Here is a 17,364-nt window from a genome sequence, read left to right on the forward strand (position 1 = left end):
AAGAGCCACCGACGCCGGAGGAAAAGCAAAAGCGATTCGCCCAACATTCAAATTCCAAATCCGCCTTTCGTTTCCTTTCCATGATGAAAGCACGAGGAAAAGGGCGGGTGGGCCCCGCCCGCTCCGCTCGGAAATCTTCTCTTCCCCGCAAAGCAGCTCACGAGTGACGACGAGTCGAGCGAATGAGCCAGCACGAGCACGCGCCCGCGCCCGCGACGACCTGTTAAACAAATCTTTTAATTTTTCTTTCCTTCTCTCCTCCGAAAACAAATCGCCGCAAGGAAAAGACCCAGACCCAGACCCAGACCCAGTTGCCTCGCCTCGCCTCGTCTCCCCCCCCAACCCCCAAATCCATTCCCATATAGCCGCCGCCGAGCCCCCCCCCCCCCCCCCCCCCGAGCCGAGCTACTCCTCCCCGCGCGCTCGGCCCGACCCCCGCCCGCCGGGTGATTGGGCGGCCCTGCTGCCCGTAGCATTTTTGAATTCCGCGCCCCGGGCGGCCCATCTTCCCCGCCGCAGATGTCGCTGTATTTCCGGCGGCTCTTCAACCGGCGGTCGCCGGCCGGGCTCGTCGAGATCTCCAGCAACATTCTGGGTGCGTGCCTCCTCGCCCAATCCCCCCCTTCTCGTCTCGGCACTTGTTTGGTTATTATTAAGCTTTTCTCGAGGTCAGCACGGGTAAAACCTGCACGGCTGCTCGCCCTCGGCATGGACCTGTTCGTGCGACGGACGCGTCGCACGCCGGAAAACCTTGCTCGTGTTGCGTGCATGGCGGTGCCTCAGCTCGAACCCTCCAAGGTTTTAGTCCGCGACTTTGCGATTAGTATCGCGACCTGTTCCGTTCTTGTTCTTCTTTCGATATTGTTATATGTTCCTTCTGCAGTTGTTAGCCTGTGAGAAAATTCGTATGGACAGTATGTAGGGTATTGTTTAATATAAAATTTTATCAGGCGACATGACTGTGTCAAAGACCTTGTGCTATCGTGGTGACATTGCTTTCTTGTCTTGACCCGGCAGAGGCTGCGCAGGAGGCCCATTCATTAGCTGTGGCTGAACTTTGCGTTTTTGACCATAACAGGAACACTTTAGAATACAAAGGATTAGTTGGTTATCCCTTATCAGGCTGTCATTATTTTCTCCGGCATTACGTGTTCATTCAGTGCAATTCGGTCCGTTAGGTGACATTTCAACAAGTTTTAGCACGAGGTGGCCCGAGGGCTTTAGCTTCTTCGGGCACGAACATGAATTCCTATGCTTCAGGGCATGGGATGCTCCTCCTGATTTATGAATTAGTCATCAATGGCTTAAATCAGGTCACAGTTCAAAGCCACAACAAGTAATGAGATGCTTTAAAGCCCGAAGCTCCGTGCCTGATATAAAAATATATTTTGCAGTAGGTATTTGTTTTCTCCTTTTACTGCGAAATGAACTTATGTGCAGCTTGGAATTATTTTTCTTTCTCATTACTTCATTAGGTCATTTTTTACAGAAAAACTAGCAGTTGGTCGAGTAAGTTGGCTTACAATTCAACAAGGTTTCTTGCTTTCTGATGAATCTGACTGTCTGAAACTAGTATATCATTCTGTTTCTATCAGACATCCACCTGCGTAGCATATGCATACCAAGTTACCAACTACCATTTTGTTTTCTCAGTGTGCATGGGTGTTTTATTGTTTAAGTTAAATGTTTCAAAGTGGGTTCATGCTTTGTTCACATTACTTTTATACTCCCTCCGTTTTTATTTACTCTGCATATTAGAGTTGACTGAAGTCAAACTTCGTAAAGTTTGACCAAGTTTATAGAAAACAATATAGACATTTATCATAATAAATCTATACGATGTGAAAGTACATTTAATAATAAATCTAATGTTGTTGATTTGTTATTGTATATCTTAATATTTTTGTATATAAACTTGGTCAAAGTTTGTAAAGCTTGACTTTGACCAAAGCTAATACGCGAACTAAATAAAAACGGAGGGAGTATATGGAACGCTCACCTGCTACCACTGGACAGGCTTTGTATGTTTGCGGTGATCTCACTTATTAATAGCAGAACTGATATTGCTCTCATTGTCACCTTTTAGATGCTAACTTTTGACTACATCTTTACTTTCCAGTATTTGACCAGTGCTTCTCCACGGATATGCTTGAAGAAGACGAATTGAAGCCATACATTGGAGGCATCTTAAAACAGCTACTTGCACGCTACTCCATCGATTCATTAATGGTATTCAACTTTGAGGGAGGAAAGAAGAACAGCCAAACTGCCCGCATTTTCTCAGGCTATGATATGAGTGCGATGGGTTATCCACGTAACTATGAGGGGTGTCCTTTGCTCACCTTGGAGATGATTCACCATTTTCTTAGGTCTAGTGAAAGCTGGCTCTCGTTAAGCCAGGACAACTTCCTGCTTATACATTCAGAACACGGTGGGTGGCCGGTCCTTGCTTTTGCATTGGCAGCCCTACTGGTTTACCTTCGAAGGTGCAAAGATGAGAGGAAGGCATTGGAGACGATCCACAAATATGCACCACCTGGGCTGGTTGAGCTCTACTCACCACTGAACCCAGCACCTTCTCATTTGAGATACTTGAAGTATGTGTCAAGACGGCACAAATCACCAGAATTGTGGCCTCCTGCTGACAGGATGCTGAACTTGAACTGTGCAATCATCAGGACGGTACCGAATTTTGATGGTCAAGGGGGATGTAGGCCAATATTTCGAATTTATGGCCCAGATCCCCTGGCTCCAAATGACAGTAGTGCCAAAGTTCTCTTTTCAACTCCGAAGACAGATGATTTTGTCCAGCTTTACACGCAGGTATAATTTTGTTTTGTATCATGAATTACTCAGTGATCTGTCACAGCAGGGCTGTGGTTTTTGTCTATAATGTAGGGTTATAAGTTGAACATCATTAGTTCATTACTGACCTATTCTCAAAATGGGAAAACATAAATATTAGACCCTTGAACTCTTTAAGTCAACTAGTTTCTGCGCTGACCTCATAAACTGCAAAACACTCGAATCACACCCCTGACCAAAAAGGCCAAAACAATCCTTGTTGCACCAACTGTTGGTTAAGTGTAGTTTACACCTTTTCTAGTTCTTACCCAGCCGTGATGTTGGCGATTATGCCACATCAGCAAAAGTTAGCTTATTTGAATACCACCATATTATCGAATTTATCTGGGTTGGACAGTTGAATGGTTGAAGTTAGATAGGTTGAAGAATGAAGAGAGTATTGGTTAACACATATGTAGAGTTTTCCCTTCTTGAAATACTTCAGATTTCCTTGGTTATCTGTGAGAGATTATTGGTTTACACATATAGCTCAATTTGTTTTCTATAATGGTTCTGAGTAAGTTCAAACTTGAAAGCGCATAATATTGCATCAGTTCATATAGATAGTTTATTTTTCACTTGGAAATTGCTACTGGCAAGATATCCTTAAGCTTAAATTGCCGAACTGAAAACATTACACTGTTTTTGTTTATAATTTCAGGAAGACAGTGAGATAATCAAGATTAATATCCGATGTCCTGTTCGAGGAGACATTGTCATGGAGTGCGTCAGCGTGGATGAGGACTTTAAACATGAAGTGATGGTATTCAGAGTTATGTTTAGCACGGCTTTTGTTGAAGACAATCTTCTGTTACTTGATAGGGACCAGATTGACATTCTGTGGGACACGAAACACCGGTTTCCCGTAGACTTCAGAGTTGAGGTAACCAGATAATCCTCACATTTTATAGCTTTATTCAGCTGTGCACTTTACCTCTATACATATTAATGGGGTATTTCTGCCTGATAATGATAGGTTATATTTTCGGAGATTGATGCGACCACATCGATTCACACTTCTGAGCCGTCAAGCGAAAGTGAAAGCAATCACATCACGGATGCTGCATCAGAGCAGAATGGTTTGAACAACGTGCATGATGGCTTTGATGTGATATCCATGCAGGAAACAGAAATCAGCAATGGCACACCTGAACATAACATTCCAGATAGCAGATCTGTCCAGACTTCTCAGATGGAACCAGAAAATATCCATTCTTCTGCACCAGAAGCTGAATCCGTAGGTCCAACCATTCAAGATCGTGAACTCTCCGTGGATGCACCAAAGTTTGAGGACGACAACGATGCTATTGCTGATACATCATCCTCGCAAGAAGCTGAATCTGTAGGCCCAACCTCTCAAGAAGACGAACTCGCTGAGAACGCTTCTGCAGGGGAGGAATCAGAAGGGAGTACAACCAATAGCACTGCCAATTCTGATGCGCAGTTGGCAGACCCCCCAGGTACAGAAGCTGACGCAGCCACTGCTGAACATTCTGACGCTAACTCAGAATCAGGTTCACCTTCAGGCAGCGCATCGTCTAGCTCGCCAAAGTTCGACGAAGATACCGAGGAAGCTGGTACAGCTGATGCTGAAGTACAGTCGATAGAACTGGAAGGATCTTGAGATTGCGACGTGGTGCTACTGTAAACTGGGGCAGCACTGGTCCATGGTACCGCCCTAAATGTAGTTTAAACACATACACTTCCACAGTAGAGTGGAGAATTGCTGGTCGTCCAGACCAAAAGCATTGTACAGTTTACGTTGGTTAAACATGTGAGAAATTATCAAATCATCTCTCCAGTTTTTGGAGTTGGAGGCATATGGTAGCTAGAGGTGGAGCTTCGATTCTTTTTATCATTTTCATGGCTGATTGGTTTGATGCCAACATTTGGCAAAAATCAAAAGGTGCCAAAAATTGGCAACTTTTGATGAGCTTGGCAAGAATAGTTTATAACCAACCAATCACTTTCGAACACTACATCTAAAAAGTATATCCTGAGGTTGTCCAAGAAATGGTTTAAGCGCGGTAGGAAAGATGCATACGGCGGCGAAGGATTTTGCCAGGAACTCACATTGTGGCCTGGAGATGGATCCATAACTCACAGGCTGAGACAAGATGGGCTGCTTCACTTCCTCAATTCAACCAAACTAGCAAAAAACATGATATAGAGTCAAACAGTATATATATTCAATTAAAGGATTTGGACTTTCAGCTCGGGCTATTTTTCTGTCAAATGGCGAATTCAAACATTTTCAGAACATGGAGCTTTCTATTCCTCTGGAAACCATTTTTGATCTTCCAACCCGCACCACTCAAAAAACTGGTGAATCCTTTTTACCGTCTACTCCCTCCGTTCGGAATTATTTGTCGCAGAAATGGATGTATCTAGATGTATTTTAGTTCTAGATACATCCATTTTCGAGACAAGTAATTCCGAACGGAGGGAGTATTATTTATCCTCATAGGAAAAGGAAAAGAAGTCATATAATTAATTGCAAAACGGCAAAAGATCAAACCTTTTCAAATTTTAAATGGGGAAAATGATCAGATGGGAGGGCAAATAATCAAACTACAAATAACCTGTGTTAAAATCGAATTCCCCGTCGGGACGGGGTTTAGGGCTTTGATGAAATGCTAGAATGACACCATTGGATGTGGGGGATGCCTAGAGCTCCATCTACAAAGAGATGGATAGAGTTCCCCAAAATATTTCACCACAGACACATTTTGCAAATGCCTTGCATCTGAATGATATAAGCCATTGGCCTCCGGCAACCGTAGCAAGTCCGCAGTGCACAGTTCACTTAAATTGAACAACATAGTTTAAAGTACACACAAGTCAAGAACCACATGACCATTTCCTGGCTATCAATAATAAAAAAACAGAAAATATTATAACTGTCTGCGCCTAATGCGCAGTATTATGAGCCTGTTTGGGACTGCTCTGCTCCTTAAAATTCAGCTCCGCTCCAGAAAACACAAGCCAAACGGGGTAACTCCACGATATGCCGCTCCACAAAGAAACTAGAATCTGGGGCACAACTCCCAGTTTTTCATGAAGCTCTTCAGGGGGTGCTCTAAAAAACTCTAGAAGCTGGAGTTGGGTGAAAATTACCCACCACTGCCACCAGTAAGTGGATACCCCTTCGTTTCTCCCCCCTCGACCAATCAAATAGATCCTTTCCACCAAATTTCTCATTCTTGAAGCTAGAGCTAGATGGAAGCCAAACATTCTCTTTGGTAGGGCTACAACTTCCGGATGAAACTGCTCCAAAGTGAATTTAATGGAGCGAAACTGATTTTGGTGAAGCGAGCAGTCCCAAACAGGCTCTATATAGCAGCAATTCTAACACATCACTCCAGCTGCAGTAAGAGTGGACTTCTCTTTATTAGGCACAACCGACCAGGCTAAGCCCGTTGTCATCCTTGCGGATTACTCATTGACTGTACCATCATCTGATTATTATGTCTGCGGATGAGGATAATCCTCCTTGCGAATTACTCATTGACTGTACCATCATCTGATTATTATGTCTGCGGATGAGGATAATCCGTATCTGAGTTGCTCCCTGATGCGGTGCTTGCTAGCTTCATCCACCGGAAATCTTGGAGATATGGCAGTGCACTTCTTGCATGGGGATATAGCAGGCAACTCAATTCTTTTTAAGCACACGGCTCGTTCCATGACGAGCCGTATATAATTCATCACCTTGTATTCCTCCTCGAACCCTTTCATCACGAACAATTTCAATTTCAAGTGCTTGAAATTGGATGCTTGCCGCACCAAGTTGGTCTTCTCGGCATCATCCTCGGACTTATTGAATTCACATGAGTGACGAGATAACTTCATGAACCGAAAAAATAAACTACATTAGAAATTGGCATCCTCAACATCAACATTTCAAAATGCAGCACAATGGCCGCAGCATGAGTTAAGACATAAAAGTAAATGTGTGCTTAAAAAAGTTTAGAACCTTTCTGGAATTAGAGTTCTTGGAGGTATCTGAAGAAATGGAATTTCCTATATAGCATTTTGAATAAAGCAATGACTTTCTAGGATTCCAATTACATAGCAGTAAATAAACTAAGAAAAAATCGATAGAAATTTTGGGGGAATCTAAACATGAGGTTAGACATAATAGTCCCTCTATAAAGAAATACAAGAGCATTTAGAATTTTAGATCACTACTTTAGTGAAGTGATCTAAACGCTCTTATATTTCTTTACGGAGGGAGTAGAAAATATCCATTGCCTTTACGCACATTTCTTATGAAGCACACAAACAACCTTGAAGAACAACTTATCTGCCATGTATTCCAGGATTACACCATCATCCCTATATACAATTCACGGGTTCTCCCTGTTGATATATCCTAGAGAGCCCTGTATGTACTACATTTGATAGAATATATATAGTACTTAAGTGGTTTAATATTAGTATATTACACATGCATGCTGGTACCCTATATGTTAATGCTGCATATATGGGAAATGTAAACATGTCATTATATGGTCAAAGTGTGGATTGAAAGAACCGAATGACAGGCTTACATGAAAATTCTCCAGTGAAGGTGCACCTTCAAGTATAAACATAGTCCAATCCAAATCACATTCAGTAAATATACCGCAAAGGTGCACATCTCTCAGTTTGCTGAATATAGGGGTGAGCTGTTGTGGACCTTCAGGTTCAACCCATATCTGCAGTTAAAAGAACAGAAATATGGAGAATATTGTAACATGAAGCAAGAAACACATGTTTAAATAAATTGATAATAATTAGAAGTAGAGAGAATTGTAGTAGAAACTTACCATTTGAGTGTAAAAATTCAAAAGCAGATTCGACAGGTTTATGTCACTAGATAAACATTGGCTCAGCACGAATGGCTTCTGCCAAGGCTGGGCAGGACAAGCAAAGCAGACGTGATCAAGCTGGGGAACATAGCCAAAAGACACTGGGGGGTTTTCACAAAACCAAACATCGTATACCAGTTCCCTCAGTTTAGGAAGACAGATTAGCTCAACGTGTATGCATCCAAAGCATTTAAGTTCAAGTGAGCTGAGCTCCGAGCTTGGGGCATGTAATTTAAGGACAGATTCCTGGGGCATTTCACAGGATCTCAAGGAAAGCATCTTAAGTCTACTGCAAGTGTTAAGAAGATTGGTGACATCTGAGTCTTGAAACGCAAGGTTCTGAAGGATTAGTCTAGTGAGCAATTTGAAGGCACCAGGGTATGCACCAAAGAATGACATAAACCGCTGTCCATACAAGGCTAACTGGGCATCACTTGGAGAAGCAATATCTGGGCACATTGCGAACTCAAGCCATTCAGGTTCGCCGCTCTTCACGACATCCCAAACCGTATTGCCAATTGTGGACAAGTAAGGGTCCATAATGTAGAAGCTGAGCTGCAATCTTTTGATGGTTCGAGTGCACTTGCAAGTCGGAGGAGACAGCAGTCTCCTCGTTGCGTCCGTGTATGCCTTCATTGTGTAACCGGCCTTACGGACGTCCGAGACAGTGATGAGCAGATGAGAGAGTTGATGAGGAAGGTGCCTCCATCGTGTTGCGATAGTGCCAGCTCGAATCACCGTGCGAAGATCAAGGCGTTCTAGGATTTGGAGAAGAATGTCATTGGGTAGCGCGCTAATTCTATCTTCATCTTTGCTGGCAACAATAGAATCTTCTCCTTCAGTTGGATCAATTATACCTTTAATTTTGCTCTGCAAAACAGCAAACTGAAGAAAATAAGGTCTTTCTTGATGTAGCAATAGTAATAAATAACAAGAAAGGGGAAGGAAGCAATGAACTTACACAGTTGCTTATTGACTCCATGATTGAACACCTGAGAAAGAGCAAGGATACAAAACAGTCTCACGAATCTAGGCCTTGTAGGTCGCTAGCTACTTATTCTGGATAGAAAAGCCCGGAAGAGGCCGAGTCAGAGTAGCAGAACCACTCCGAACTCAATTAGAAAACCAGCAGAAATCCTCCCCCGCCACGCATTGCTACCACAAATCTATAATAATGGTGTATTCTACGACACACACCGCAGGAGTGTTAGAATTGATCCGAGGCATACCGTCGATAATCCGCGTGACACCGTCATAATACCGCATCCGGTTGCCCTGGACACCGGCACAAGCCGCCGGCTTCCCCTATGTTCCGGTGCTATTATGTTGGCATATGTTACATCGTGTGTCTACCCCAGCTATATATGAGAGGTCTAGGATACAAGTGTCATATTAGAACACGACTCCATATCCTATCTAAACACAATACTACTCGTAGTCCAACTGTAATCTACCTTGTATATAATATTCGACACAACTCTAACAAATTCCACCTTGCCGAATATTCGCCACCAACTTGAATTCGTCAATGCGTCAAACTTCCATGTACATTGGATTTGAGCTTATCCCATGAGTACCGCTGCTACTCCAAAGACTCCATATGACTCCACCTGCAACTTGTAGTTCCTTCATTTTTTAACCACAGTCAACGCTCGAGCAAAATTAAGTTCCACTTTACTCTAGTCTGTGCTCCCAACTTCCAGAGTATCCGTCCAACGCCATCACACACTGATCACCGACCCGCGTGAAAGTGAACTACTCACATATTGGGCGTCACACATAAGAGTTACCTGAACTCAACATCACCGCTCCATTCTTGACCGCCTGTTTGAAACATGAAGAAAATTCACCATTGCTTGTAGTCATCCTGAGTCAAATTCGCAGTTGTGTCACCACATGTATGATCACCAGAGCTCTGACCCGTCTCCATGTCTCATGCGCCTCGCCGCTATTACCGCGTCGAGCCTCCGCTGTCTCGGTCAAGTCTCAAGGGTTGCGAATCCACAATACTCAACCCCCACTGCAGAGTACCATCGATCATCACAGACCGGTGACGAGTTTCATGCTTCCATCATACCACTAGGCTCCAGTCCGAATTGCGTGTCACTCGCTTTTTTTCCCCGTTGCTGAATAGGCTTCGATTCCATGGATCCTTACACCGTAGCCCCTCAATCCAGCTCTACCTTCAACATGACTTCAAGCTCCGTGTGTGCATCACCTTGAATCAACTCCGCGCCATAGTCTTATCGAAGCCACACAAGTCCTCTGACCCGCGCCACGTGTTTCCACGCCCCAGAAGTCGGTCACCATCAGCATCACGCTCCTATGAAGCCGCCGTCGATCCCGCACCGTCTTCTGTACCAACCGATTTGCGTCGATCCGTCAGACTAACTAGTCTGGCCTAGCCAAACATATTCAACTATATGACACGCTCAAGGCTCTCAAATCGTCTTCCACGAATTTCCATCCACCACATGATAATTCCATCACAGCTGACATGACTCTCCGCAACGCCTTCAAGCATCCATGTTGTGCTAACAAATGTTTCACCCTTGTCTGCCACAACTCAAGGTTTCCAGTTTTGTTGAACTTCTCTACCTCAAACCTAGTACCCATTGGCACCATGATTCTTTGTACGGCTGACCCTATGAAAAATTTGAAGGAAATATGCCCTAGAGGCAATAACAATGTTATTATTTATTTCCTTATATCATGATAAATGTTTATTATTCATGCTAGAATTGTATTAACCGGAAACATAATACATGTGTGAATACATAGACAAACAGAGTGTCACTAGTATGCCTCTACTTGACTAGCTCGTTAATCAAAGATGGTTATGTTTCCTAACCATGAACAAAGAGTTGTTATTTGATTAACGGGATCACATCATTAGGTGAATGATCTGATTGACATGACTCATTCCATTAGCTTAGCACCCGATCGTTTAGTATGTTGCTATTGCTTTCTTCATGACTTATACATGTTCTTATGACTATGAGATTATGCAACTCCCGTTTGCCGGACGAACACTTTGTGTGCTACCAAACGTCACAACGTAAATGGGTGATTATAAAGGTGCTCTACAGGTGTCTCCAAAGGTACATGTTGGGTTGGCGTATTTCGAGATTAGGATTTGTCACTCCGATTGTCGGAGAGGTATCTCTGGGCCCTCTCGGTAATGCACATCACATAAGCCTTGCAAGCATTGCAACTAATGAGTTAGTTGTGAGATGATGTATTACGGAACGAGTAAAGAGACTTGCCGGTAACGAGATTGAACTAGGTATTGAGATACCGACGATCGAATCTCGGGCAAGTAACATACCGATGACAAAGGGAACAACGTATGTTGTTATGCGGTCTGACCGATAAAGATCTTCGTAGAATATGTAGGAGCCAATATGAGCATCCAGGTTCCGCTATTGGTTATTGACCGGAGACGTGTCTCAGTCATGTCTACATTGTTCTCGAACCCGTAGGGTCCGCACGCTTAAGGTTTCGATGACAGTTATATTATGAGTTTATGAGTTTTGATGTACCGAAGTTAGTTCGGAGTCCCGGATGTGATCACGGACATGACGAGGAGTCTCGAAATGGTTGAGACATAAAGATTGATATATTGGACGGCTATGTTCGGAAACCGGAAGTGTTCCGGGTGATTTCGGAGAAAACCGGAGAGCCGGAGGGTTACCGGAACCCCCCCGGGAGAAGTAATGGACCATATGGGCCTTAGTGGAGAGAGAGGGGCTGCCAGAGGTGGGCCGCACGCCTCCTCCCCCCTGGTCCGAATTGGACTAGGAGAGGGGGGGGGGGGCGCCCCCCTTTCCCTCTCCTTCCCCACTTCTTTCCCCCTCCTAGTAGGAGTCCTACTCCTACTAGGAGGAGGACTCCTCCTGGCGTGCCTATAGGGGCCGGCCGGCCTGCTCCCCTTGCTCCTTTATATACGGGGGCAGGGGGCACCCCTAGACACAAGTTGATCTTCGTGATCGTTCCTTAGCCGTGTGCGGTGCCCCCCTCCACCATATTCCACCTCGGTCATATTGTAGCGGTGCTTAGGCAAAGCCCTGCGACGGTAGAACATCAAGATCATCACCACGCCGTCGTGCTGACGGAACTCCTCCCCGACGCTTTGCTGGATCGGAGCCCGGGGATCGTCATCGAGCTGAACGTGTGCTAGAACTCGGAGGTGCCGTAGTTTCGGTGCTTGATCGGTCGGGCCGTGGAGACGTACGACTACATCAACCAAACGCTTCCGTTGTCGATCTACAAAGGGTACGTAGATCACACTCTCCCCTCTCGTTGCTATGCATCACCATGATCTTGCGTGTGCGTAGGAATTTTTTTGAAATTACTACGTTCCCCAACAGTGGCATCCGAGCCTAGGTTTTATATGTTGATGTTATATGCACGAGTAGAACACAAATGAGTTGTGGGCGATATAAGTCATACTGCTTACCAGCATGTCATACTTTGGTTCGGCGGTATTGTTGGACGAAGCGGCCCGGACCGACATTACGCGTACGCTTACGCGAGACTGGTTCTCCCGACGTGCTTTGCACATAGGTGGCTTGCGGGTGACAGTTTCTCCAACTTTAGTTGAACCGAGTGTGGCTACGCCCGGTCCTTGCGAAGGTTAAAACAGCACCAACTTGACAAACTATCGTTGTGGTTTTGATGCGTAGGTAAGATTGGTTCTTGCTTCAGTCCGTAGCAGCCACGTAAAACTTGCAACAACAAAGTAGAGGACGTCTAACTTATTTTTGCAGGGCATGTTGTGATGTGATATGGTCAAGACATGATGCTAAATTTTATTGTATGAGATGATCATGTTTTATAACCGAGTTATCGGCAACTGGCAAGAGCCATATGGTTGTCGCTTTATTGTATTAAATGCAATCACGCTGTAATGCTTTACTTTATCACTAAGCGGTAGCGATAGTCGTGGAAGCATAAGATTGGCGTGACGACAACGATGCTACGATGGAGATCAAGGTGTCGCGCCGGTGACGATGGTGATCACGACGGTGCTTCGATGGAGATCACAAGCACAAGATGATGATGGCCATATCATATCACTTATATTGATTGCATGTGATGTTTATCTTTTATGCATCTTATCTTGCTTTGATTGACGGTAGCATTATAAGATGATCTCTCACTAATTATCAAGAAGTGTTCTCCCTGAGTATGCACCGTTGCGAAAGTTCTTCGTGCTGAGACACCACGTGATGATCGGGTGTGATAGGCTCTACGTTCAAAGACAACGGGTGCAAAACAGTTGCACACGCGGAATACTCAGGTTATACTTGACGAGCCAAGCATATACAGATATGGCCTCGGAACACGGAGATCGAAAGGTCGAGCGTGAATCATATAGTAGATATGATCAACATAATGATGTTCACCAATGAAACTACTCCATCTCACGTGATGATCGGACATGGTTTAGTTGATTTGGATCACGTAATCACTTAGAGGATTAGAGGGATGTCTATCTAAGTGGGAGTTCTTTAAGTAAATTAATGGAATCTAAATTTATCATGAAACTTAGTACCTGATAGTATCTTGCTTGTTTATGCTTGATTGTAGATAGATGGCTCGTGTTGTTGTTCTGTTGAATTTTAATGCGTTCCTTGAGAAAGCAAAGTTGAAAGATGATGGTAGCAATTACACGGACTGGGTCCGTAACTTGAGGATTATCCTCATTGCTGCACAGAAGAATTACGTCCTGGAAGCACCGCTGGGTGCCAGGCCTGCTGCTGGAGCAACACCAGATGTTATGAACGTCTGGCAGAGCAAAGCTGATGACTACTCGATAGTTCAATGTGCCATGCTTTACAGCTTAGAATCGGGACTTCAACGATGTTTTAAACGTCATGGAGCATATGAGATGTTCCAGGAGTTGAAGTTAATATTTCAAGCAAATGCCCGGATTGAGAGATATGAAGTCTCCAATAAGTTCTATAGCTGCAAGATGGAGGAGAATAGTTCTGTCAGTGAGCATATACACAAAATGACTGGGTATAATAATCACTTGATACAATTGGGAGTTAATCTTCCAGATGATTGCGTCATTGACAGAATTCTCCAATCACTGCCACCAAGCTACAAGAGCTTCGTGATGAACTATAATATGCAAGGGATGAATAAGACTATTCCCGAGCTCTTCGCAATGCTGAAAACCGCGGAGGTAGAAATCAAGAAGGAGCATCAAGTGTTGATGGTCAACAAGACCACTAGTTTCAAGAAAAAGGGCAAAGGGAAGAAGAAGGGGAACTTCAAAAGGAACGGCAAGCAAGTTGCTGCTCAAGAGAAAAAACCCAAACCTGGACCTAAGCCTGAAACTGAGTGCTTCTACTGCAAGCAGACTGGTCACTGGAAGCGGAACTGCCCCAAATATTTGGCGGATAAGAAGGATGGCAAGGTGAACAAAGGTATATGTCATATACATGTTATTGATGTGTACCTTACTAATGCTCACAGTAGCACCTGGGTATTTGATACTGGTTCTGTTGCTAATATTTACAACTCGAAACAGGGACTACGGATTAAGCGAAGATTGGCTAAGGACGAGGTGACGATGCGCGTGGGAAACGGTTCCAAAGTCGATGTGATCGCAGTCGGCACGCTACCTCTACATCTACCTTCGGGATTAATATTAGACCTAAATAATTATTATTTGGTGCCAGCGTTAAGCATGAACATTATATTTGGATCTTGTTTGATGCGAGACGGTTATTCATTTAAATCTAAGAATAATGGTTGTTCTATTTATATGAGTAATATCTTTTATGGTCATGCACCCTTAAAGAGTGGTCTATTTTTATTGAATCTCGATAGTAGTGACACACATATTCATAGTGTTGAAGCCAAAAGATGCAGAGTTGATAATGATAGTGCAACTTATTTGTGGCACTGCCGTTTAGGTCATATCGGTGTAAAGCGCATGAAGAAACTCCATACTGATGGACTTTTGGAACCACTTGATTATGAATCACTTGGTACTTGCGAACCGTGCCTTATGGGCAGGATGACTAAAACACCGTTCTCCGGTACTATGGAGAGAGCAACAGATTTGTTGGAAATCATACATACAGATGTATGTGGCCCGATGAATATTGAGGCTCATGGCGGATATCGTTATTTTCTCACCTTCACAGATGACTTAAGCAGATATGGGTATATCTACTTAATGAAACATAAGTCTGAAACATTTGAAAAGTTCAAAGAATTTCAGAGTGAAGTTGAAAATCATCGTAACAAGAAAATAAAGTTTCTACGATCTGATCGTGGAGGAGAATATTTGAGTTACGAGTTTGGTGTATATTTGAAACAATGCGGAATAGTTTCACAACTCACGCCACCCGGAACACCACAACGTAATGGTGTGTCTGAACGTCGTAATTGTACTTTACTAGATATGGTACGATCTATGATGTCTCTTACTGATTTACCGCTATCGTTTTGGGGATACGCTCTAGAGACGGCCGCATTCACGTTAAATAGGGCACCATCAAAATCCGTTGAGACGACGCCTTATGAACTGTGGTTTGGCAAGAAACCAAAGTTGTCGTTTCTGAAAGTTTGGGGCTGCGATGCTTATGTGAAAAAACTTCAACCTGATAAGCTCGAACCCTAATCGGAGAAATGTGTCTTCATAGGATATCCAAAGAAAACTATTGGATACACCTTCTATCACAGATCCGAAGGCAAGACTTTTGTTGCTAAGTTCGGAAACTTTCTAGAGAAGGAGTTTCTCTCGAAAGAAGTGAGTGGGAGGAAAGTAGAACTTGACGAGGTAACTGTACCTGCTCCCTTATTGGAAAATAGTGCATCACAGAAAACTGTTTCTGTGACACCTACACCAGTTAGTGAGGAAGCTAATGATGATGATCATGAAACTTCAGAACAAGATACTACTGAACCTCGTAGATCAACCAGAGTGAGATCCGCGCCAGAGTGGTATGGTAATCCTGTTCTGGAAGTCATGCTACTAGATCATGATGAACCTACGAACTATGAAGAAGCGATGGTGAGCCCAGATTCCGCAAAATGGCTTGAAGCCATGAAATCTGAGATGGTATCCATGTATGAGAACAAAGTATGGACTTTGGTTGACTTGCCCGATGATTGGCAAGCAATTGAGAATAAATGGATCTTCAAGAAGAAGACTGACGCTGACGGTAATATTACTGTCTATAAAGCTCGACTTGTCGCAAAAGGTTTTCGGCAAGTTCAAGGGATTGACTACGATGAGACCTTCTCACCCGTAATGATGCTTAAGTCTGTCCGAATCATGTTAGCAATTGCCGCATTTTATGATTATGAAATTTGGCAGATGGATGTCAAAACTGCATTCCTGAATGGATTTCTGGAAGAAGAGTTGTATATGATGCAACCAGAAGGTTTTGTCGATCCAAAGGGAGCTAACAAAGTGTGCAAGCTTCAGCGATCCATTTATGGACTGGTGCAAGCCTCTCGGAGTTGGAATAAACGCTTTGATAATGTGATCAAAGCATTTGGTTTTATGCAGACTTTTGGAGAAGCCTGTATTTACAAGAAAGTGAGTGGGAGCTCTGTAGCATTTCTAATATTATATGTGGATGACATATTACTAATTGGAAATGATATAGAATTTCTGGATAGCATAAAGGGATACTTGAATAAGAGTTTTTCAATGAAAGACCTCGATGAAGCTGCTTACATATTAGGCATTAAGATCTATAGAGATAGATCAAGACGCTTAATTGGACTTTCACAGACCACATACCTTGACAAAGTTTTGAAGAAGTTCAAAATGGATCAAGGAAAGAAAGGGTTCTTGCCTGTGCTACAAGGTGTGAAGTTGAGTAAGACTCAATGCCCGACCACTGCAGAAGATAGAGAGAATATGAAAGATGTTCCCTATGCTTCAGCCATAGGCTCTATCATGTATGCAATGCTGTGTACCAGACCTGATGTGTGCCCTGCTATAAGTCTAGCAGGGAGGTACCAAAGTAATCCAGGAGTGGATCACTGGACAGCGGTCAAGAACATCCTGAAATACCTGAAAAGGACTAAGGATATGTTTCTCATATATGGAGGTGACAAAGAGCTCATCGTAAAAGGTTACGTTGATGCAAGCTTTAACACTGATCCGGATAATTCTAAATCGCAAACCGGATACGTGTTTACATTAAACAGTGGAGCTGTCAGTTGGTGCAGTTCTAAACAAAGCGTTGTAGCGGGATCTACATGTGAAGCGGAGTACATAGCTGCTTCGGAAGCAGCAAATGAAGGAGTCTGGATGAAGGATTTCATATCCGATCTAGGTGTCATACCTAGTGCATCGGGTCCAATGAAAATCTTTTGTGACAATGCTGGTGCAATTGCCTTGGCAAAGGAATTCAGATTTCACAAGAGAACCAAGCACATCAAGAGACGCTTCAATTCCATCCAGAATCTAGTCCAGGTGGGAGACATAGAGATTTGCAAGATACATACGGATCTGAATGTTGCAGACCCGTTGACTAAGCCTCTTCCATGAGCAAAACATGATCAACACCAAAGCTCCATGGGTGTTAGAATCATTACTGTGTAATCTAGATTATTGACTCTAGTGCAAGTGGGAGACTGAAGGAAATATGCCCTAGAGGCAATAATAAAGTTATTATTTATTTCCTTA

General features: G+C 43.6%; 2 protein-coding genes across 2 annotated transcripts; one reads left to right on the plus strand and one right to left on the minus strand.

The window, feature by feature from the left end:
- The first annotated feature begins 392 nt into the window (after positions 1-392).
- Positions 393-4,654, plus strand: LOC123151427 (formin-like protein 6). The gene is made up of 4 exons (XM_044571144.1): positions 393-595; positions 2,120-2,823; positions 3,506-3,727; positions 3,821-4,654. The coding sequence occupies exons 1-4, from the start codon at positions 520-522 to the stop codon at positions 4,466-4,468; spliced, it is 1,650 nt and encodes a 549-aa protein (XP_044427079.1). The 5' UTR covers positions 393-519; the 3' UTR covers positions 4,469-4,654.
- A 2,310-nt stretch (positions 4,655-6,964) lies between these two features.
- Positions 6,965-8,561, minus strand: LOC123154819 (uncharacterized). Its single transcript, XM_044573448.1, has 2 exons — positions 7,656-8,561; positions 6,965-7,544 (listed from the first exon to the last, which is right to left on the minus strand). Exons 1-2 carry the CDS (start codon positions 8,331-8,333, stop codon positions 7,317-7,319), a joined length of 906 nt encoding a protein of 301 aa, XP_044429383.1. The 5' UTR covers positions 8,334-8,561; the 3' UTR covers positions 6,965-7,316.
- Between the last annotated feature and the right edge of the window lie 8,803 nt (positions 8,562-17,364).

Source organism: Triticum aestivum, chromosome 7A (assembly GCF_018294505.1).
Source record: "Triticum aestivum cultivar Chinese Spring chromosome 7A, IWGSC CS RefSeq v2.1, whole genome shotgun sequence".
Classification (NCBI taxonomy): domain Eukaryota; kingdom Viridiplantae; phylum Streptophyta; class Magnoliopsida; order Poales; family Poaceae; genus Triticum; species Triticum aestivum.

Coding starts and splice junctions, on each gene's coding strand:
- LOC123151427 (XM_044571144.1), top strand. CDS start 520: ATGTCGCTGTATTTCCGGCGGCTCTTCAACCGGCGGTCGCCGGCCGGG. Junction 596..2,119: donor GATCTCCAGCAACATTCTGG/GTGCGTGCCTCC, acceptor TTTACTTTCCAG/TATTTGACCAGTGCTTCTCC. Junction 3,728..3,820: donor CCGTAGACTTCAGAGTTGAG/GTAACCAGATAA, acceptor TGATAATGATAG/GTTATATTTTCGGAGATTGA.
- LOC123154819 (XM_044573448.1), bottom strand. CDS start 8,333: ATGAAGGCATACACGGACGCAACGAGGAGACTGCTGTCTCCTCCGACT. Junction 7,545..7,655: donor TGAATTTTTACACTCAAATG/GTAAGTTTCTAC, acceptor TTTTAACTGCAG/ATATGGGTTGAACCTGAAGG.